The following is a 15,033-nucleotide window of genomic DNA, read 5'->3' on the forward strand; positions in this document are numbered from 1 at the left end:
CCAAGGATTTCTATTAGCCCTCGTCTTTTTACCTGCTTGATCCTCTGCTGCCTTCACTACTTCATCCCTCAGAGCTACCCATTCGTCTTCTACTGTATTTCTTTTCCCCATTCCTGTCAATTGTTCCCTTACGCTTTCCCTGAAACTCTGTACAACCTCTGGTTCTTTCAGTTTATCCAGGTCCCATCTCCTTAAATTCCCGCGTTTTTGCAGTTTCTTCAGTTTCAATCTGCAGTTCATAACCAATATATTGTGGTCAGAATCCACATCTGCCCCTGGAAATGTCTTACAATTTAAAACGTGGTTCCTGAATCTCTGTCTTACCATTATGTAATCTATCTGATTCCTTTTAGTATCTCCAGGATTCTTCCAGGTATACAACCTTCTTTCATGATTCTTGAACCAAGTGTTAGCTATGATTAAGTTATGCTCTGTGCAAAATTCTACAAGGCGGCTTCCTCTTTCATTTCTTCCCCCCAATCCATATTCACCTACTGTGTTTCCTTCTCTCCCTTCTCCTACTGACGAATTCCAGTCACCCATGACTATTAAATTTTCATCTCCCTTCACTACCTGAATAATTTCTTTTATCTCATCATACATTTCATCAATTTCTTCATCATCTGCAGAGCTAGTTGGCATATAAACTTGTACTACTGTAGTAGACATGGGCTTTGTGTCTATCTTGGCCACAATAATGCGTTCACTATGCTGTTTGTAGTAGCTAACCCGCACTCCTATTTTTTTATTCATTATTAAACCTACTCCTGCATTACCCCTATTTGATTTTGTATTTATAACCCTGTAATCACCTGACCAGAAGTCTTGTTCCTCCTGCCACCGAACTTCACTAATTCCCACTATATCTAACTGGAACCTATCCATTTCCCTTTTTAAATTTTCTAACCTACCTGCCCGATTAAGGGATCTGACATTCCACGCTCCGATCCATAGAATGCCAGTTTTCTTTCTCCTGATAACGACGTCCTCTTGAGTAGTCCCCGCCCAGAGATCCGAATGGGGGACTATTTTACCTCTGGGATATTTTACCCAAGAGGACGCCATCATCATTTAATCATACAGTAAAGCTGCATGTCCTCGGGAAAAATTACGGCTGTAGTTTCCCCTTGCTTTCAGCCGTTCGCAGTACCAGCACAGCAAGGCCGTTTTGGTTAATGTTACAAGGCCAGATCAGTCAATCATCCAGACTGTTGCCCCTGCAACTACTGAAAAGGCTGCTGCTCCAGGAACCACATGTTTGTCTGGCCTCTCAACAGATACCCCTCCGTTGTGCTTGCACCTACGGTACGGCCATCTGTATCGCTGAGGCACGCAAGCCTCCCCACCAATGGCAAGGCCCATGGTTCATGGGGGGTTCAAACAGGAGGTGGGAAAATAATGCGAATGGTGGTTTGAGATGCACTACTTTCAAAGTAAATTTCCTTCTAAGCAAGATGAATTATTATATGTGCGAAAATGTGTGATCAGTTTCTTTAATCATGGAGCATTACATTGTCATTCAAAATTTAACAGTGACTTAGAAAAATTTTGGGCCCAAAAGACCAGCCATTTATGCCATTAATTAAAATTTTGCTGACACATTTGTGTTTCATATCCTAAAGGGTAACGTACTAAAGAAGAACAAGTTTGAAGGTTATTTTTTCATATTTCTTTTAATTCTCTCATACTGATAAAAATTATATGTGAAAACTTAGTTTTTCTTGTAGCTATATGTGTGCATATTAATGTAAACCATTAACTTTTCTCATTTGTGTGCTCACACTACTTACCAATGGCATTGTTATTGGCTGACTATATATGATATCCTATCACGCTGAATACCTTCTGCCATTAGCTGGCGACATTGTGTGACATGAGCTATAATTGGCTGACAAGCACGTCACAGTCTAGATTTCAGAGTTTCAGAAACTGTTGTGCTGTATTTGGTGGAATTTGTGTTTATACTTTAATAATATGAAAATATGCTCCATAAATCTTGCCGCACATCAAGGATTTTTACAAAAGTGTTGGTTCTTGCCGGGTTCCATTTCCTAAAGTACCAGGAATTTCTATGCTGGTATATAAAACCTTCACTATTGAAAGTATATTGTCACTTAAATGGAAAAAAAATGTAGTTTCACCTGGGAAAAAGTGAATTTTCACCCAGGGAAAAAAGAATTTTTAACTGGGAAAGCTGGGAGAAATTCAGGAATTTTGGTTTTCTTATCCATGTATACACTCTGTATAACTTCATCTTCTGTGTAGTGAGTTTCTTTGAAATACATGTCCCAACACTAAACAAATTGTTTTTAATAACTAATAAATACAATACATTTTTGAGACATGCTTCACTTCATGTGCCATCAGTTTCTACATTGACAATTCCAGTGGCTTCACATACTTTATTATCGCCAAGTGATATGTGTTCTGCCATTGTGGATCACACTCCTGTCAAAAAATCCTGTGATGGGCAGTCCATTGTCCATCATCCATACATCCGACTGATCATTGTCTAGTCATTTCACAACGCATTGTACTTTTACAAAAATGATGTGATGATTTTTGTCATTATGGCTACATCTGACACAATTTCTCCAACATTTCGGAGCTGAAGTGCCAGGTTGTCAGCTTTAGCTGCAAAATAACTGAATCATTCATATTCATCTGCTGATAATGAAAAGACTGCATTAATGTTAACTTATCTGCTTCTGATTGTTGCTTGTGTAAGAGAAACAGTTTGTTCCACATTGCATGTGTTGTCTCACAAACTAACAGATTTTGCATTTGATTTGTGTTTGCTGATGTGGAAATCAAGTACATAGACTTGGCAATTTCTTTTATCCATGTTTTCGTAGCTGCATCATTTGTTTTAGTCAGTTGAACATGTGTTCCAATTACAACAGAACTGCATTCATCTGGAGTTTCTAGGCCTGATAATCCTTCCTGGCTAGTTTTGCAACTTGCCTCAAAGACATCTCTTCAGCCATTGTAGACTACTTTTTGTCTGAGCACCTCATGATCAGCATAATGAAATTTTGCCTAGTAATGGTGTCTTACAATGTTTTCTGAGTAACTACTCATGATATAACTTGTCCAGTTCTCTCAGGCAAGCGCAAAATGCCTGGCCTCATAACCTGATTATGTATTTGAAGATTTCCAAAGAGAAATAACATTTTTGTATCAACTATATTACTGATTTATTTGACTGAACTAGCATCTTTTATAATGATGGACTTTACCCTCTAACTGCATGCGATTTTTCCATACAAAATCATTGGGCATAATCAGAATAGTTGTAAAGATAGAATTAAAGAAATGTGACAAGAAAACAAAAAAAATAATTTATAGTTGATTTTTTATTGCCATTTTATGTAAATAATTCAGGAAATGCAAAATCTCATTCAATGTTATAAAAGCAGAAGAAATTTATTGATAATTTTTCTGAATGTTCTATCTCTTAAAGCAAGGTTCCATACACAAGCTTGGGAAAATGGTTTTGAAAAGTGCTGGCATGAAAGATGTATGTGTAAGTATGTGACTGAGACTGGAGAACATTTAAAATATGACTCCTGATGTTTTGGTGGCCTCCAATATTTGAGAGCAACAGAAAAAGATTTGATAGGAAAATACCATTCTATAGTGTTCCAGAGTAACAGAAAGTATTCAGAGTGAATACCATGACATCCAATGAGCAAACAGTGCAGAAATTACATATGGTGCGATAATAGCAGTGCCTGTGAAATTGTCTGGAAGGAGCTGTACACACAAGTTTGTGTTGCGTGTGGCTGGAGGGTTAAGAGTAACAACATACTTATTGAACAAATGGTAAAAACATTCATATATGAAAACTAAGAACTTTATTCGTAATTGCACAAGAAATAAATGCAAGCATGGAAAACTTATTCAACATATAATACTTACAGTGTTACTATATAAATCATGTATATATACCATTACTGCTTATGGTCACGGAGTTATTCCTGCATGTTGTGCCTCACCAAAATATATTTCAGACAATTAATTATATCACTAACACATCAGACAAACTGTGTGTAGTACCAAGAGTCAAACTAAAATCTCTGCCTTTCACGGGCAACAGTCTACCAACTGATCTTGTCACACAGACCAGCACATAGTCACAACTTTCCTCTGCAGTTCCTAGCTCTGCTGTGATGCTGCATGACTCTCACTTCCAGGTGAAAAGGATAGGATGGATAATGACCTACATTGAGACAGGGTTTATTTCTGCATTGAAGCTCAGTTTGCCAGTAGAATGCTCCTTAAATGTCTGTAGTACATAATCATAGGAGTAGATTGGAAGTGAGCTAGGTATCTTGCAACTTTATCTGTGTCCTTAAGAATGAAATTTTCAAATGTGATGTAGCATGTTATCTTAATATAGGTCTAATAATGGTTCTTGTCTGAAAGTATATAGGGTTCTGTGAGAGCCTGAAGCAGTTAATCTGTTTTTAAATGCTTTGTGAAAGGAACCTTTCTTCAAGATATTCCCCTTTTAACCATTGTTTAAGTTACATAATTTGTTTTTCTTTCTTTTGTCGTGGTGTTACTTAAATTACAAATAGAGTTAGGAATCTTGTCTCTGCAGTCCCTACAAGAGCAATATTCCTAGATCACTCACTTATAATTGGTTCTTGAATCTTGTGGGATAGTTTGTGTTTATCAGTTCATGTTTACCAGCATATCCAAGCTGCTCTTCTGTGGTGAAAATAAATCTGTGACCATTTATGCTGCATTTCTTTGTATATGTTCAATGTGGAAAGAATATAACACAGTAGAAAAATATTCTAGGATGGATGCCATGAGTGTTTTGTAAGCAATCTGATTCATAGGCTGAATTTTACCAGTATCGTAGCAATCATATAAAGTATGCCTCCTGTCTAATGACCACACTCTTGTCAGGAGATTAAACTCTAATCTCCCTTTTTGTCTGATGTGTGCCACTATATGCAAACACTGGTGTTATTATGAGCATATGAAATAGTTTCAAGAGTAATAAATGAGTGACAGTTGTAAACAGGACATTTATTAAGACATTTTGAGCCCAAAGTTGTGTGGGACACATCATGGATAATGTTAGTGTAATATTTTTTCTAAGTTAGTTCTCCGGTTTCATTTAATTTATCATTTTTATTCAATAATATACTGCAACAAAAATCTGCATGTGGCAGGTACAACACATCAGGTACATGTTAATAAAACCTGATAAATTATTACCCCAGATTGATTGGCAATCACTCTTGCACAGAAATTGTGTTAAGAATGTTGAGACAAACTATTTCTGCTTCAATAATATTTAGAACGTACTGGAAAGTGTGTTGCACATATGTCACTGTCTGAAAAAATGCCTCAAGTAATTTTTTATCTGTTGATATAATTCCATGAAGTATATGTAATGTCGACTTTTGCATTCAGAACTTGCTGGCCAGAGATCCGCTTCTTCTTCTTTGCTAATAACCACATTTTTGCTGTGGCAAATCACTGTCATTGATGTCAGACAATATGGAGAATGTCATTTTCACTTCTCACCACTGCAAGTAGTTCAACTAACTAGTGACGGGAGCTGGTGCAGGATAAATGTTCCAAGTGAACAGGTATCTGCTAGCACGAGGCATAACCTTCTGAAGAAGGATGGTAAGTGCCCAAAACCAGTAAAGAAATTAAATTTCTTTTATGCAACTGGGATGCTTGTTATTTCATTATATATTTCCGGAAGTGCCAATCAAAGATTATCCTCTTCACTCCTGACATAAAAAAGCATAAAAAATTTTCTTTTCATATTTTTTAGCAAACTAACAAACAAGCATGACAAAAATGGAAATGAAATATTATTTTGGTGGTTCATTAAGGCATAAATTGAGGTCAACATATGTTTACCTCAAGTCCTCAATTATTCTGAAAATGTGCTAGTCTTTGCTTTGTATTTTGTTTCCTCTTTTTTTAGTAAAAATATTTTTTCAACAATATATGCAGTTTATTTGAAACTTTAAACTGTATGTGCAAATGCACACAGAAAATAGGATTCTTAATCTTCATATTTTTGAAACATATGATATTGTAAAACATCCCCTTAAAAGCCTTGAAATAATAGTCATACAATAATTTCTTGGAGGTAATAATTTGCTACTGCCAGTACATAAATCTTTATGTTCTATAAGCAGCTTAAAAACAATTATTTTTGACAATACATAAATACATTCCACATTTGACACGTATGCCTCTTATTTTTGTTTTATAATTGCAGCGAGGTTTCCTGTATTTTGAGGCATTCCTTGCCTCAACAGATTTTGGTAGTTGATGAATGTTGTAGAACCTAACGTCTGAAATTGGTTGCAACACAGCTATTCTTGGCTTTTTATTAACCTTTTCTACATCACCTACATCTTTGCCATCAGAAGAGTTCACTGTACAATGCTGTACTCTTTGTCTACCTATTGACACATCATCTTAATATTATTATTGCTTACCATCGGTGCTCATCAAGCTCAGCAGAACCTTCTATCAAAACCAAAAATTCATCATCTTTCCAGTCAGATAATTGCGCATTGCTGTCATTAAGAAGAACTTCTAATTGCTCATCAGTTGATATTTCATGCATTGCTGTAGAGTGTAGAAATAACAGTTATTTCAGTATTTCATTATCTAAGACCAAATAGAAACTAGCAAACATGCATTGTGACGTGAGGCCCACATTTGAGGACCATCAGAAAATGTTATTTCATAGTAATGAACAAAATTTATGCAAACTTGAACTAATTCTCAATATCAAGAATAGTTTGCAAATTTATGTGAAAAACATAGATTCTCAGTACAATATTTAGGCATAATAATTGTTCACATATAATTTAAACATGTAGAAGTAACAGATCTGTGTATTACCAGCTGTAAACTAACACAGAAATGAAACTTCCTGGCAGATTAAAACTGTGTGCCCGACCGAGACTCGAACTCGGGACCTTTGCCTTTCGCGGGCAAGTGCTCTACCAACTGAGCTACCGAAGCACGACTCACGCCCGGTACCCACAGCTTTACTTCTGCCAGTATCTCGTCTCCTACCTTCCAAACTTTACAGAAGCTCTCCTGCGAACCTTGCAGAACTGACACTCCTGAAAGAAAGGATATAGCGGAGACATGGCTTAGCCACAGCCCGGGGGATGTTTCCAGAATGAGATTTTCACTCTGCAGTGGAGTGTGCGCTGATATGATACTTCCTGGCAGATTAAAACTGTGTGCCCAACCGAGACTCGAACTCGGGAGAGCTTCTGTAAAGTTTGGAAGGTAGGAGACAAGATACTGGCAGAAGTAAAGCTGTGGGTACCGGGCGTGAGTCGTGCTTCGGTAGCTCAGTTGGTAGAGCACTTGTCTGCAAAAGGCAAAGGTCCCGAGTTCGAGTCTCAGTCGGGCACACAGTTTTAATCTGCCAGGAAGTTTCATATCAGCGCATACTCCGCTGCAGAGTGAAAATCTCATTCTGGTAACACAGAAATTGTTGCTTGCACGGTGTTGCACTGTGGTTTTAAAACTAATGACTAGAAGGTCCACACTCATGCACCATCAGTCTATAAGCAGAAAAGTACGCCTATTTGTGGAGAAAAAAATAGGGAATGAAAGTCCTTACATGTTGACTGAGGGAATGAAGAGGTTGTTCAAGTTAGTGTGTAGAATCTTTTATCTACACAATCCCAAAGGTAGCAAGGAGAACTGCTGCACATTCGGATTAATGACTGTGCATCCTAGCTGCTGCCAATAACAATACACAGAAAATTGAAGATCTATAAAATGACCATAAATTTGAGATTAGGAACTGCATCTCTGCACCAGAGACATGGTTCTGATGTAGCACCTGATAATAGATGTTATACGTAAGAAAAATCAAGGCACATACATAAGATTTGTCAACCCAAAGCCAACAAAATAAATTGGGGGGAGGAATTATGGAGGACCAAGAGAGAGAAGTTCTTGGGTTAAGAAGGGCATAGGCTAAGGATCCAACATTACTCCCAACTATGTACATCAAAGGGCAATGACAGATATAAAACAAAGGTTCAAGAATGATAATTAAAATTCAGGGTGAAAGACACTGACTATAAGTTTTGTTGATGATATTACTATATTCAATGAAAGTGAGGATGAATTACAGCAGCTGTTGGATAGAATGAATAGTCTAGTAGATGAACATTTAATCAATGATATAAATGATTATCCTGTAGTGAATAGCCCCTCTGACTCTAATGCACAACTAGCCATAGTAAAAGAACTGTCTGATGACAATGAATTGGCATCATGGAAAACATTTAGAGTAATTAATAAACACACAACAGAAAGTTTCAAACCAGCCTTACAGGAAGCTGTCTGGAAGTACACTGATGAGCCAAAACATTGTGACCACCTGATTAATAGCAGATGGGTTTCATAGGATTTACATCAGGTGAATTTGGTTGCTGAGACATCAATGTGAGTTCACTATAATGCTACTCAAGCTGCTGTAGCATGGTTCTGGCTCTGCATTTGCTGAGATGACCATCTACCTAGTGTAGCAAAAATATGATTCACCTGAAGAGCCGACACAATTCCGTTGACCAACAGTCAAATCCAGATGGTCCTGTGCCCTCTGCAGTCATACAGAGTGTGCTCCATAAGTAATGCGACCAATTTTTTTTCTGATGCAACGGGACACCACAGCGTGTTGTAACTGGCTGGGCTAAGTGGAGGGGGGTGTTAGCTTCAAAACACTATTTGTCTCATTCGGCTGCGAGCTGCAGGAGAGTCAGGACATGCATTTCTGTCAACCCTGTTTTGAGTTTATGTAACATGGCACAATGGATCATTCTGTAGAGCAACGATACACTATCAAATTTTGCATTAAACTTGGGAAGTCCACCACCAAAACGTTTCCATTACTTCAGCATGCCTTTGTGAATGATTGCTTATCCAAATCACAAGTTTTCCGATGGCACAAGTCGTTCAAGGAGGGCCAAGAGGAGATCTCCGACGACCATTAGACGGCCATTAACTGCACGAGTCGACAAAAATGTGATGCATGTGCGTGATTGTTTGAACTCTGACAGACAGCTGAGCCTTCAATTGAGAGCACAAACTCTAAACATGTCAAAACAACAGTTTTCTGCATTGTGACTGAAGATTTGAACATGAGAAAGGTGTGTGCCAAACTCGTCCCAAAAGCGGTGACCGACGAACACAAGCACATGCGAGTGCTTCGGTGCCGAGAAATGTTGGAAATGTGTGAAAATGAACCTCATTTTTTAAACTCAGTTATCACTGGTGATGAGTCATGGATATTTGAGTATGACCCTGAGACAAAAAGGCAGTGTTCGTAGTGGCACACCCCATCGTCGCCCCGTCCCAAGAAGGCACACATGAGCAAGTCCAGGATCAAAATCATGCTCATTGTCTTCTTTGACGTCAGAGGCATTATCCACCATGAATTTGTACCTACTGGGACTACAGTGAACTCAGCTTTCTACTTGTAAGTGCTCAAAAGACTGAAAAGGAGGGTCTCATACTGCTGAAGCGACATCAAGGACACAGGGAAACTTCACCACGACAATGCGCCGTGCCCCAGTGCCTTCATTGTCAATGACCTCCTGGCCAGGACCAAGACCCTATTGGCTCCCCAGCCTCCATAAAGTCCTGACCTGGCTCCCACTGACTTTTTGTTCAGTTTTCTCTGTTAAAAGGAGTCATGAAAGGAAAACATTGGGACAAGATTGAAAGCATCCAGGCGCATGTTACATTCCAGAAAAGGCCTTCCAGGCATGGAAACACTGCCTCCAGAAGTGTATCAATGCAAGAGGGTCCTATTTTGAAAGTTTTTGGTTATTTGTATGAATATATTCAATGACCGATTTTTTTATGAATTTGGTCGCATTACTTATGGAACACACCTTGTAATTGACAATGTCATTGAGTCAATATGTGAACACCTACTGGTGGTCTGTGCCAGAGCTCCATGTTCAACAATTTACAATGAAAAGTGTGCTCAGAAACGTGTGCATGCACCAACACTGGGCTCTTTTATCAGAGATTCCACAGATAGCCATCTATTGTACTTTACAGAGCAGACAAGCCTCCAAAACCCACATTCTGTGAAGAGTTGTTGATGTCGAAACATTTAATGCCTAGTGGTAGTTTCAAAGTCCTTACACATCTTTTCATAGGTGGATTTGACCTTAGCATGTGAACATTCGACCAACTTCACCGTTTTTGAAATACCTGTTCACAGGCTCTGCATAATGACAAACTGCCCTTTGGCAAAGTCTCTTACCTAAAAGAATTTCCCCATTTGCAGCCCATATCTTTGCCAGGGTGATCCTCTGTCTGTGTCAGCTCTGCTTACATTCTTTCGTTACTACATCACATGGCCACAACACCACCTTGCAGCATCCAACATCATGGTGGGCAGTGGTCATAACATTTTGACTTATCAGATTATGTGTACAATGAGACAGATGTCAGTTCCAAATTAGTGTATTTATAAATGGGTTTCTATCAACAACATATGGAATTAATAACAAGTAGGACTGATTTCGTATTGCAAAAGATACAGTGCTGTCTAAGGAAGAGGATTAAAAAATCAAGAAGGATCTGTATAATGTCTCAAATTAGTAATTCCAATAAAAAATTAATTATGTGCGTACATTAGTTAAAAAAATAAATGAGGAAATCAGTTAATGTATGTGAGAACTTTCTTATTAAAGAAAAAGCCAAATAATAAATGATAAGAGTTAGATAGCTAACAAATTTATTAATCATTTCCTTAAAGTTGCTCAAAAGATTGGCTTTGATATTTCAAGGATAGTGCAATAGAATACATGCAAGAAGGAGTGGTATGTACATACAGGCAAATAACAATTAATGCATGACCTATCAAAGACATTAAGAATGTAATTAATTCCCTTGAAGGTGAGACTCGCATGGAGTTGATAATATGTCAAGTGAAGTTCTAAAACCCTGTTCTTCACAGGTATAAAACGTATTTGTCATATATGTGATACATTATTGTCACAGGGGATATTACCAGATAGACTTAAATATTCTGTTTTCAGACTCCGTTTCAAGGAAGGTAATAAGACAGGTATGAATAATTTGTGAACAGTATCAGTTCTACCTTGTTTTTGAAGGTAATGGAAGAAACTCCAGGACTGGAAAATGAAAATAAAATTTTCTTCACTATTAATAACTGGTTCTTTGCAAATTGACTCTAATTGAACTTAGATGAAATGAATTACATACAATTCTATAATGTACAAATGAAACAGGAAATTGTAAACCCTTGGGTGTTAATATTCATAGAAGCTGTACTTAAAGTCACATCTTAAAATCTTAAAACTCTTCTAAAACATCGAAGTTCTGCAACCTTTGCACTATGGATAATACCAGATCCTTGGAGGGGGATGGGGTCGGGGGGAAGAGAGAGATCAACAATTTAACTCTCCTGTTTTCATTCACTAACGACTTATAGCATTTTTCTGAGGTTACTTGTTATTGACAAAGAACCTTTTTGCTACACCGATGCATATAGTAATAAAAATATGTGGTGTCAACTCTAGAGCCTCTTTGAGATAGCCATTTAAATAGTTGTGTTTAATGGTAACATCCTCAGAGTCCATTTGCTTCTTTATGAAGTTTTAACAAAGAGATAGAGGGGCTGGCCAGGACTTACCTCAGCTCAGTACAGCCGATAGATACACAAAACAGAACAGAAAATTTACGTTCCTAGCTTTCGGAACTTTGTTCCTTCATCTGGGAGGAGAGAAGGGAAAGAAAGGGAAGAAGGGAAAGTGGATTCAGTTACTCACAACCCAGGAACGTAAATTTTCTGTTCTGTTTTGTGTATCTATCGGCTGTACTGAGCTGAGGTAAGTACTGGCCAGCCCCTCTATCTCTGTGTTAGTATTTGTTTCACATCTTTATATGAGATTTACCATTAATCTTGTAGATCTTTAGGAAGTTTGTTATTAAGAATCAAACACAATTTGAAAACAATAATAACATTCATAAATATAATATTAGAAGGAGAACTGACACTATCCACCACTCAAAGCGTGAGACACAGAAATGAATGAGATATTAAGTGACAAAATTCTCTGACCACCCACCCGACAGTATAAAGGATCTAATAAATAAAAAAAATTAACTTCAAACACACATATGATCAACAGTTCCTTCAATTCTACAACAGAATGTGTAATAAAATTGTGCGTGTGTGTGTGTGTGTGTGTGTGTTTTGAACAGACGGAGGGGGAGCCATTGAACATAGTTATGTGTAAATCACAGCTAAACAGTATTTAACTCAAGATAATCATATAAATGGTCAGTACGTTGCTGTATTTTGGCAGAAAAAAAGTATTTCAACTGTAAAACTTAGATGTTTTGGTTGTCCAATTCTGGTGTCCATGTTCCACTAATTGGTACACAGATTCTTATGTTTTTTGTAATATCAAGGCCATTTTTTAAATATGTATGTTTGTTAAGTATTGGGGGAACAAGAGGAAAATTTTAAGCCTACAATACGTTCAGAATAAGAGTGACATAAAAAATGTATGTTGGAAATTCGGGGATCAGGTGAAAATTATTACAAGGAAACACCAGAAACAAGAGTGGGTAAATGAGAACTAAGAGATAATCCAAAGTACTAAAATTTGATTAAATCACTGCTTGTGTTAGGCAGTTCCAGCTTAGAGTACAACAGCAAGCCATGAGTATTTGATTTCAATGTTGAGACACTAGTTTTCAGAGTACTAGAGTTCACACATGGCTTTATGTGCCTGTTTGGGGGAACACATTTCTAGTTTCTTAACTATGTTCCAAACACATGCTACACAACTATTTAAAACCTACCTGTATACATAGAACAATATCATAGTACTCAAGTAGGTAAAATGTTTGTCTTTTATTAAGTGCAACAAACTGGAGGTGGATTATATTTACTGCTGCTCATAGTGCCCAGTGGGTAACAGCATTTATGAAAGTAAAAACAAGGGGTAAAATAGTAAGGGGGAGAGGGTGAACTGTGAGGGTCTATATGCTCTGGGACAATTGGGAAATCTGTGAATTTTTCCATGCAGGAAAAATCTGGGAAAAACCCAGGAATTTTTTAGAACCCCATGAATTATTCATTGTTTTAGTTTTCAGTTAAATTTTTGTGGTTTTGACTGGTAAAAACTGATCTTTAACATAGAACTTTACTTTAGCCTGCTACTGTAGACTTATACCACAGCAATAAAACATAAACGAGAGAATAACGCCAAAATAAAACTTCCATTGCAAAGAACATGCACCATTTATAACAACAGAATGCAATGCACACACAAGACTCTGTTCACAGCAAGATGTGTCAGAGGCTTTAGGATGAAGACCATGCAATACTTTATAACAACAAACTGCTTTCGATTAGCATGACGTCACAACTGTTTACATTTCTAACAGGCTGCAGTAAAATATTGCAAATGGTGGCTTGAGAAGCATTACTTTCAAGATAAAGTTCACTTTATGCAAGATGAATTATGTTATGTGTGAGAAAGTGCAATGAATTTCTTACATCACAGAGTGTTAGACTACCATTCAAAACTAATAACTGTGGACCAGCCACTTACAAAAATTTTTGTCCCAGAAGACCAGCCATTTATGCCACTATTTAAAATTTTTCTGCCATGCTAAAAAGAGACTAAGATCCAAGGTTAGTTTTTCATATTTATCTTTATTCTTTCATGGATTACAAATTATGCAATAATGATGACAAAAATATAATAATCCTTCAAAAAATGTACAAAGTGAGTTATTAAGTGGTTTCACTTGTAACTGGCTTTTCTGTGGGAAAGTCGAAGTGCTTGATGGAACATGTATTCCGCCAGGTATCCCTCTAAATGTTCAAGGCATAGCTGTAAAATTTATAATCCTGCTTCTCGGAAATATTCAACAGTGATCTTAGGATCTTGCCTAACCACACTCATGGAAAAAATGGTTAAATCATTTTGACAACCAATATTATATGTGATAGCTTAGCTTTTGTTGTAGCTATACTGTATGGATATTAACTTAAACCATTAGCTTCATCTGCTTGTGTGTCCGTGTTACTTCACAGTGAGGTTGCTGTTGGCTGACTACATAACATATTCTACTCTCTGAATACCTGCTGTCATTGGCTGGCAAGATCACATGACATGAGCTATGATTGGCTGACAAAAGCACATAACAGTCTCAGTTTCATCACTTCGGAAGCTACATTGCTGTATTTGGTGGAATTTTTGTTTATACGTCTGTAATATGAAAATATGCAGTGAAAATGTTGCCACTTATCAAAGATGTTTCCAGAATGCATTGTTTTTTTTTTACTCTGTTTTACAGCTCCAATGGAAAGTATATTGTCAGTTAACATGGAAACAACATACTTTCACCAGGGGTACAGTGTACTTCCAACCAGGAAAAAGTGTAAAAAGTGCATTTTCATCCCGGAAAAAGTTTTCTTTTTACTGGGAAATCTGGGAGAAAGCCAGGATTTTCTTTAGTTTGGCTGTGCGTAGCCCCTGATAGTTTTCTTTACGTGACAATTATATAGTCTCAAATAATTTATGTTTTCCGATAAAATGTTATGCTAAAGTCTAGAAAGTAAATAAGAAATAATAGACATAAAGGAAACAGTGCTCTGTAACAGATGCTTAAATACTTCTTTCATTGCCTTTTGTATAATCTTCAGATCCTTTAAGGTAATGTCTGCTCTTAAAATGCTTTGACTGGTTGAATAAACTGACAAACTCAAACTGTACTCAGAACTAGCATTTGATGAGGCAGTAGTACTTTGTTATGACTAACAAACTTCCATTCTGTTCCAGGCGTCAAGTCCATTTGGAAGTCATGAAAATCTGAAGTCCCCGCAGAGCCCGCATGGTTTCCAGCTTCCCCCTCACTCCGATTTTTATCCTCCAGACAGTTCTCGGAAATCATCTCAGGCTGGTATTTATGGTGAGTGGCATCGAATGCACAGCTTATTTGTCC

General features: G+C 37.3%; 1 protein-coding gene across 1 annotated transcript in view; it reads left to right on the plus strand.

The window, feature by feature from the left end:
• Nucleotides 1–15,033, plus strand: part of LOC124788082 (MAP kinase-activating death domain protein) — a 593,942-nt gene that overhangs the window by 322,962 nt on the left and 255,947 nt on the right. The window contains exon 26 of the mRNA XM_047255179.1: nucleotides 14,871–15,000. Within this exon, the coding sequence (XP_047111135.1) occupies nucleotides 14,871–15,000 (130 nt within the window). The remainder of the gene's footprint in view (nucleotides 1–14,870; nucleotides 15,001–15,033) is intronic.

The sequence above is a fragment of the Schistocerca piceifrons genome, chromosome 3 (assembly GCF_021461385.2).
Source record: "Schistocerca piceifrons isolate TAMUIC-IGC-003096 chromosome 3, iqSchPice1.1, whole genome shotgun sequence".
NCBI lineage: Eukaryota > Metazoa > Arthropoda > Insecta > Orthoptera > Acrididae > Schistocerca > Schistocerca piceifrons.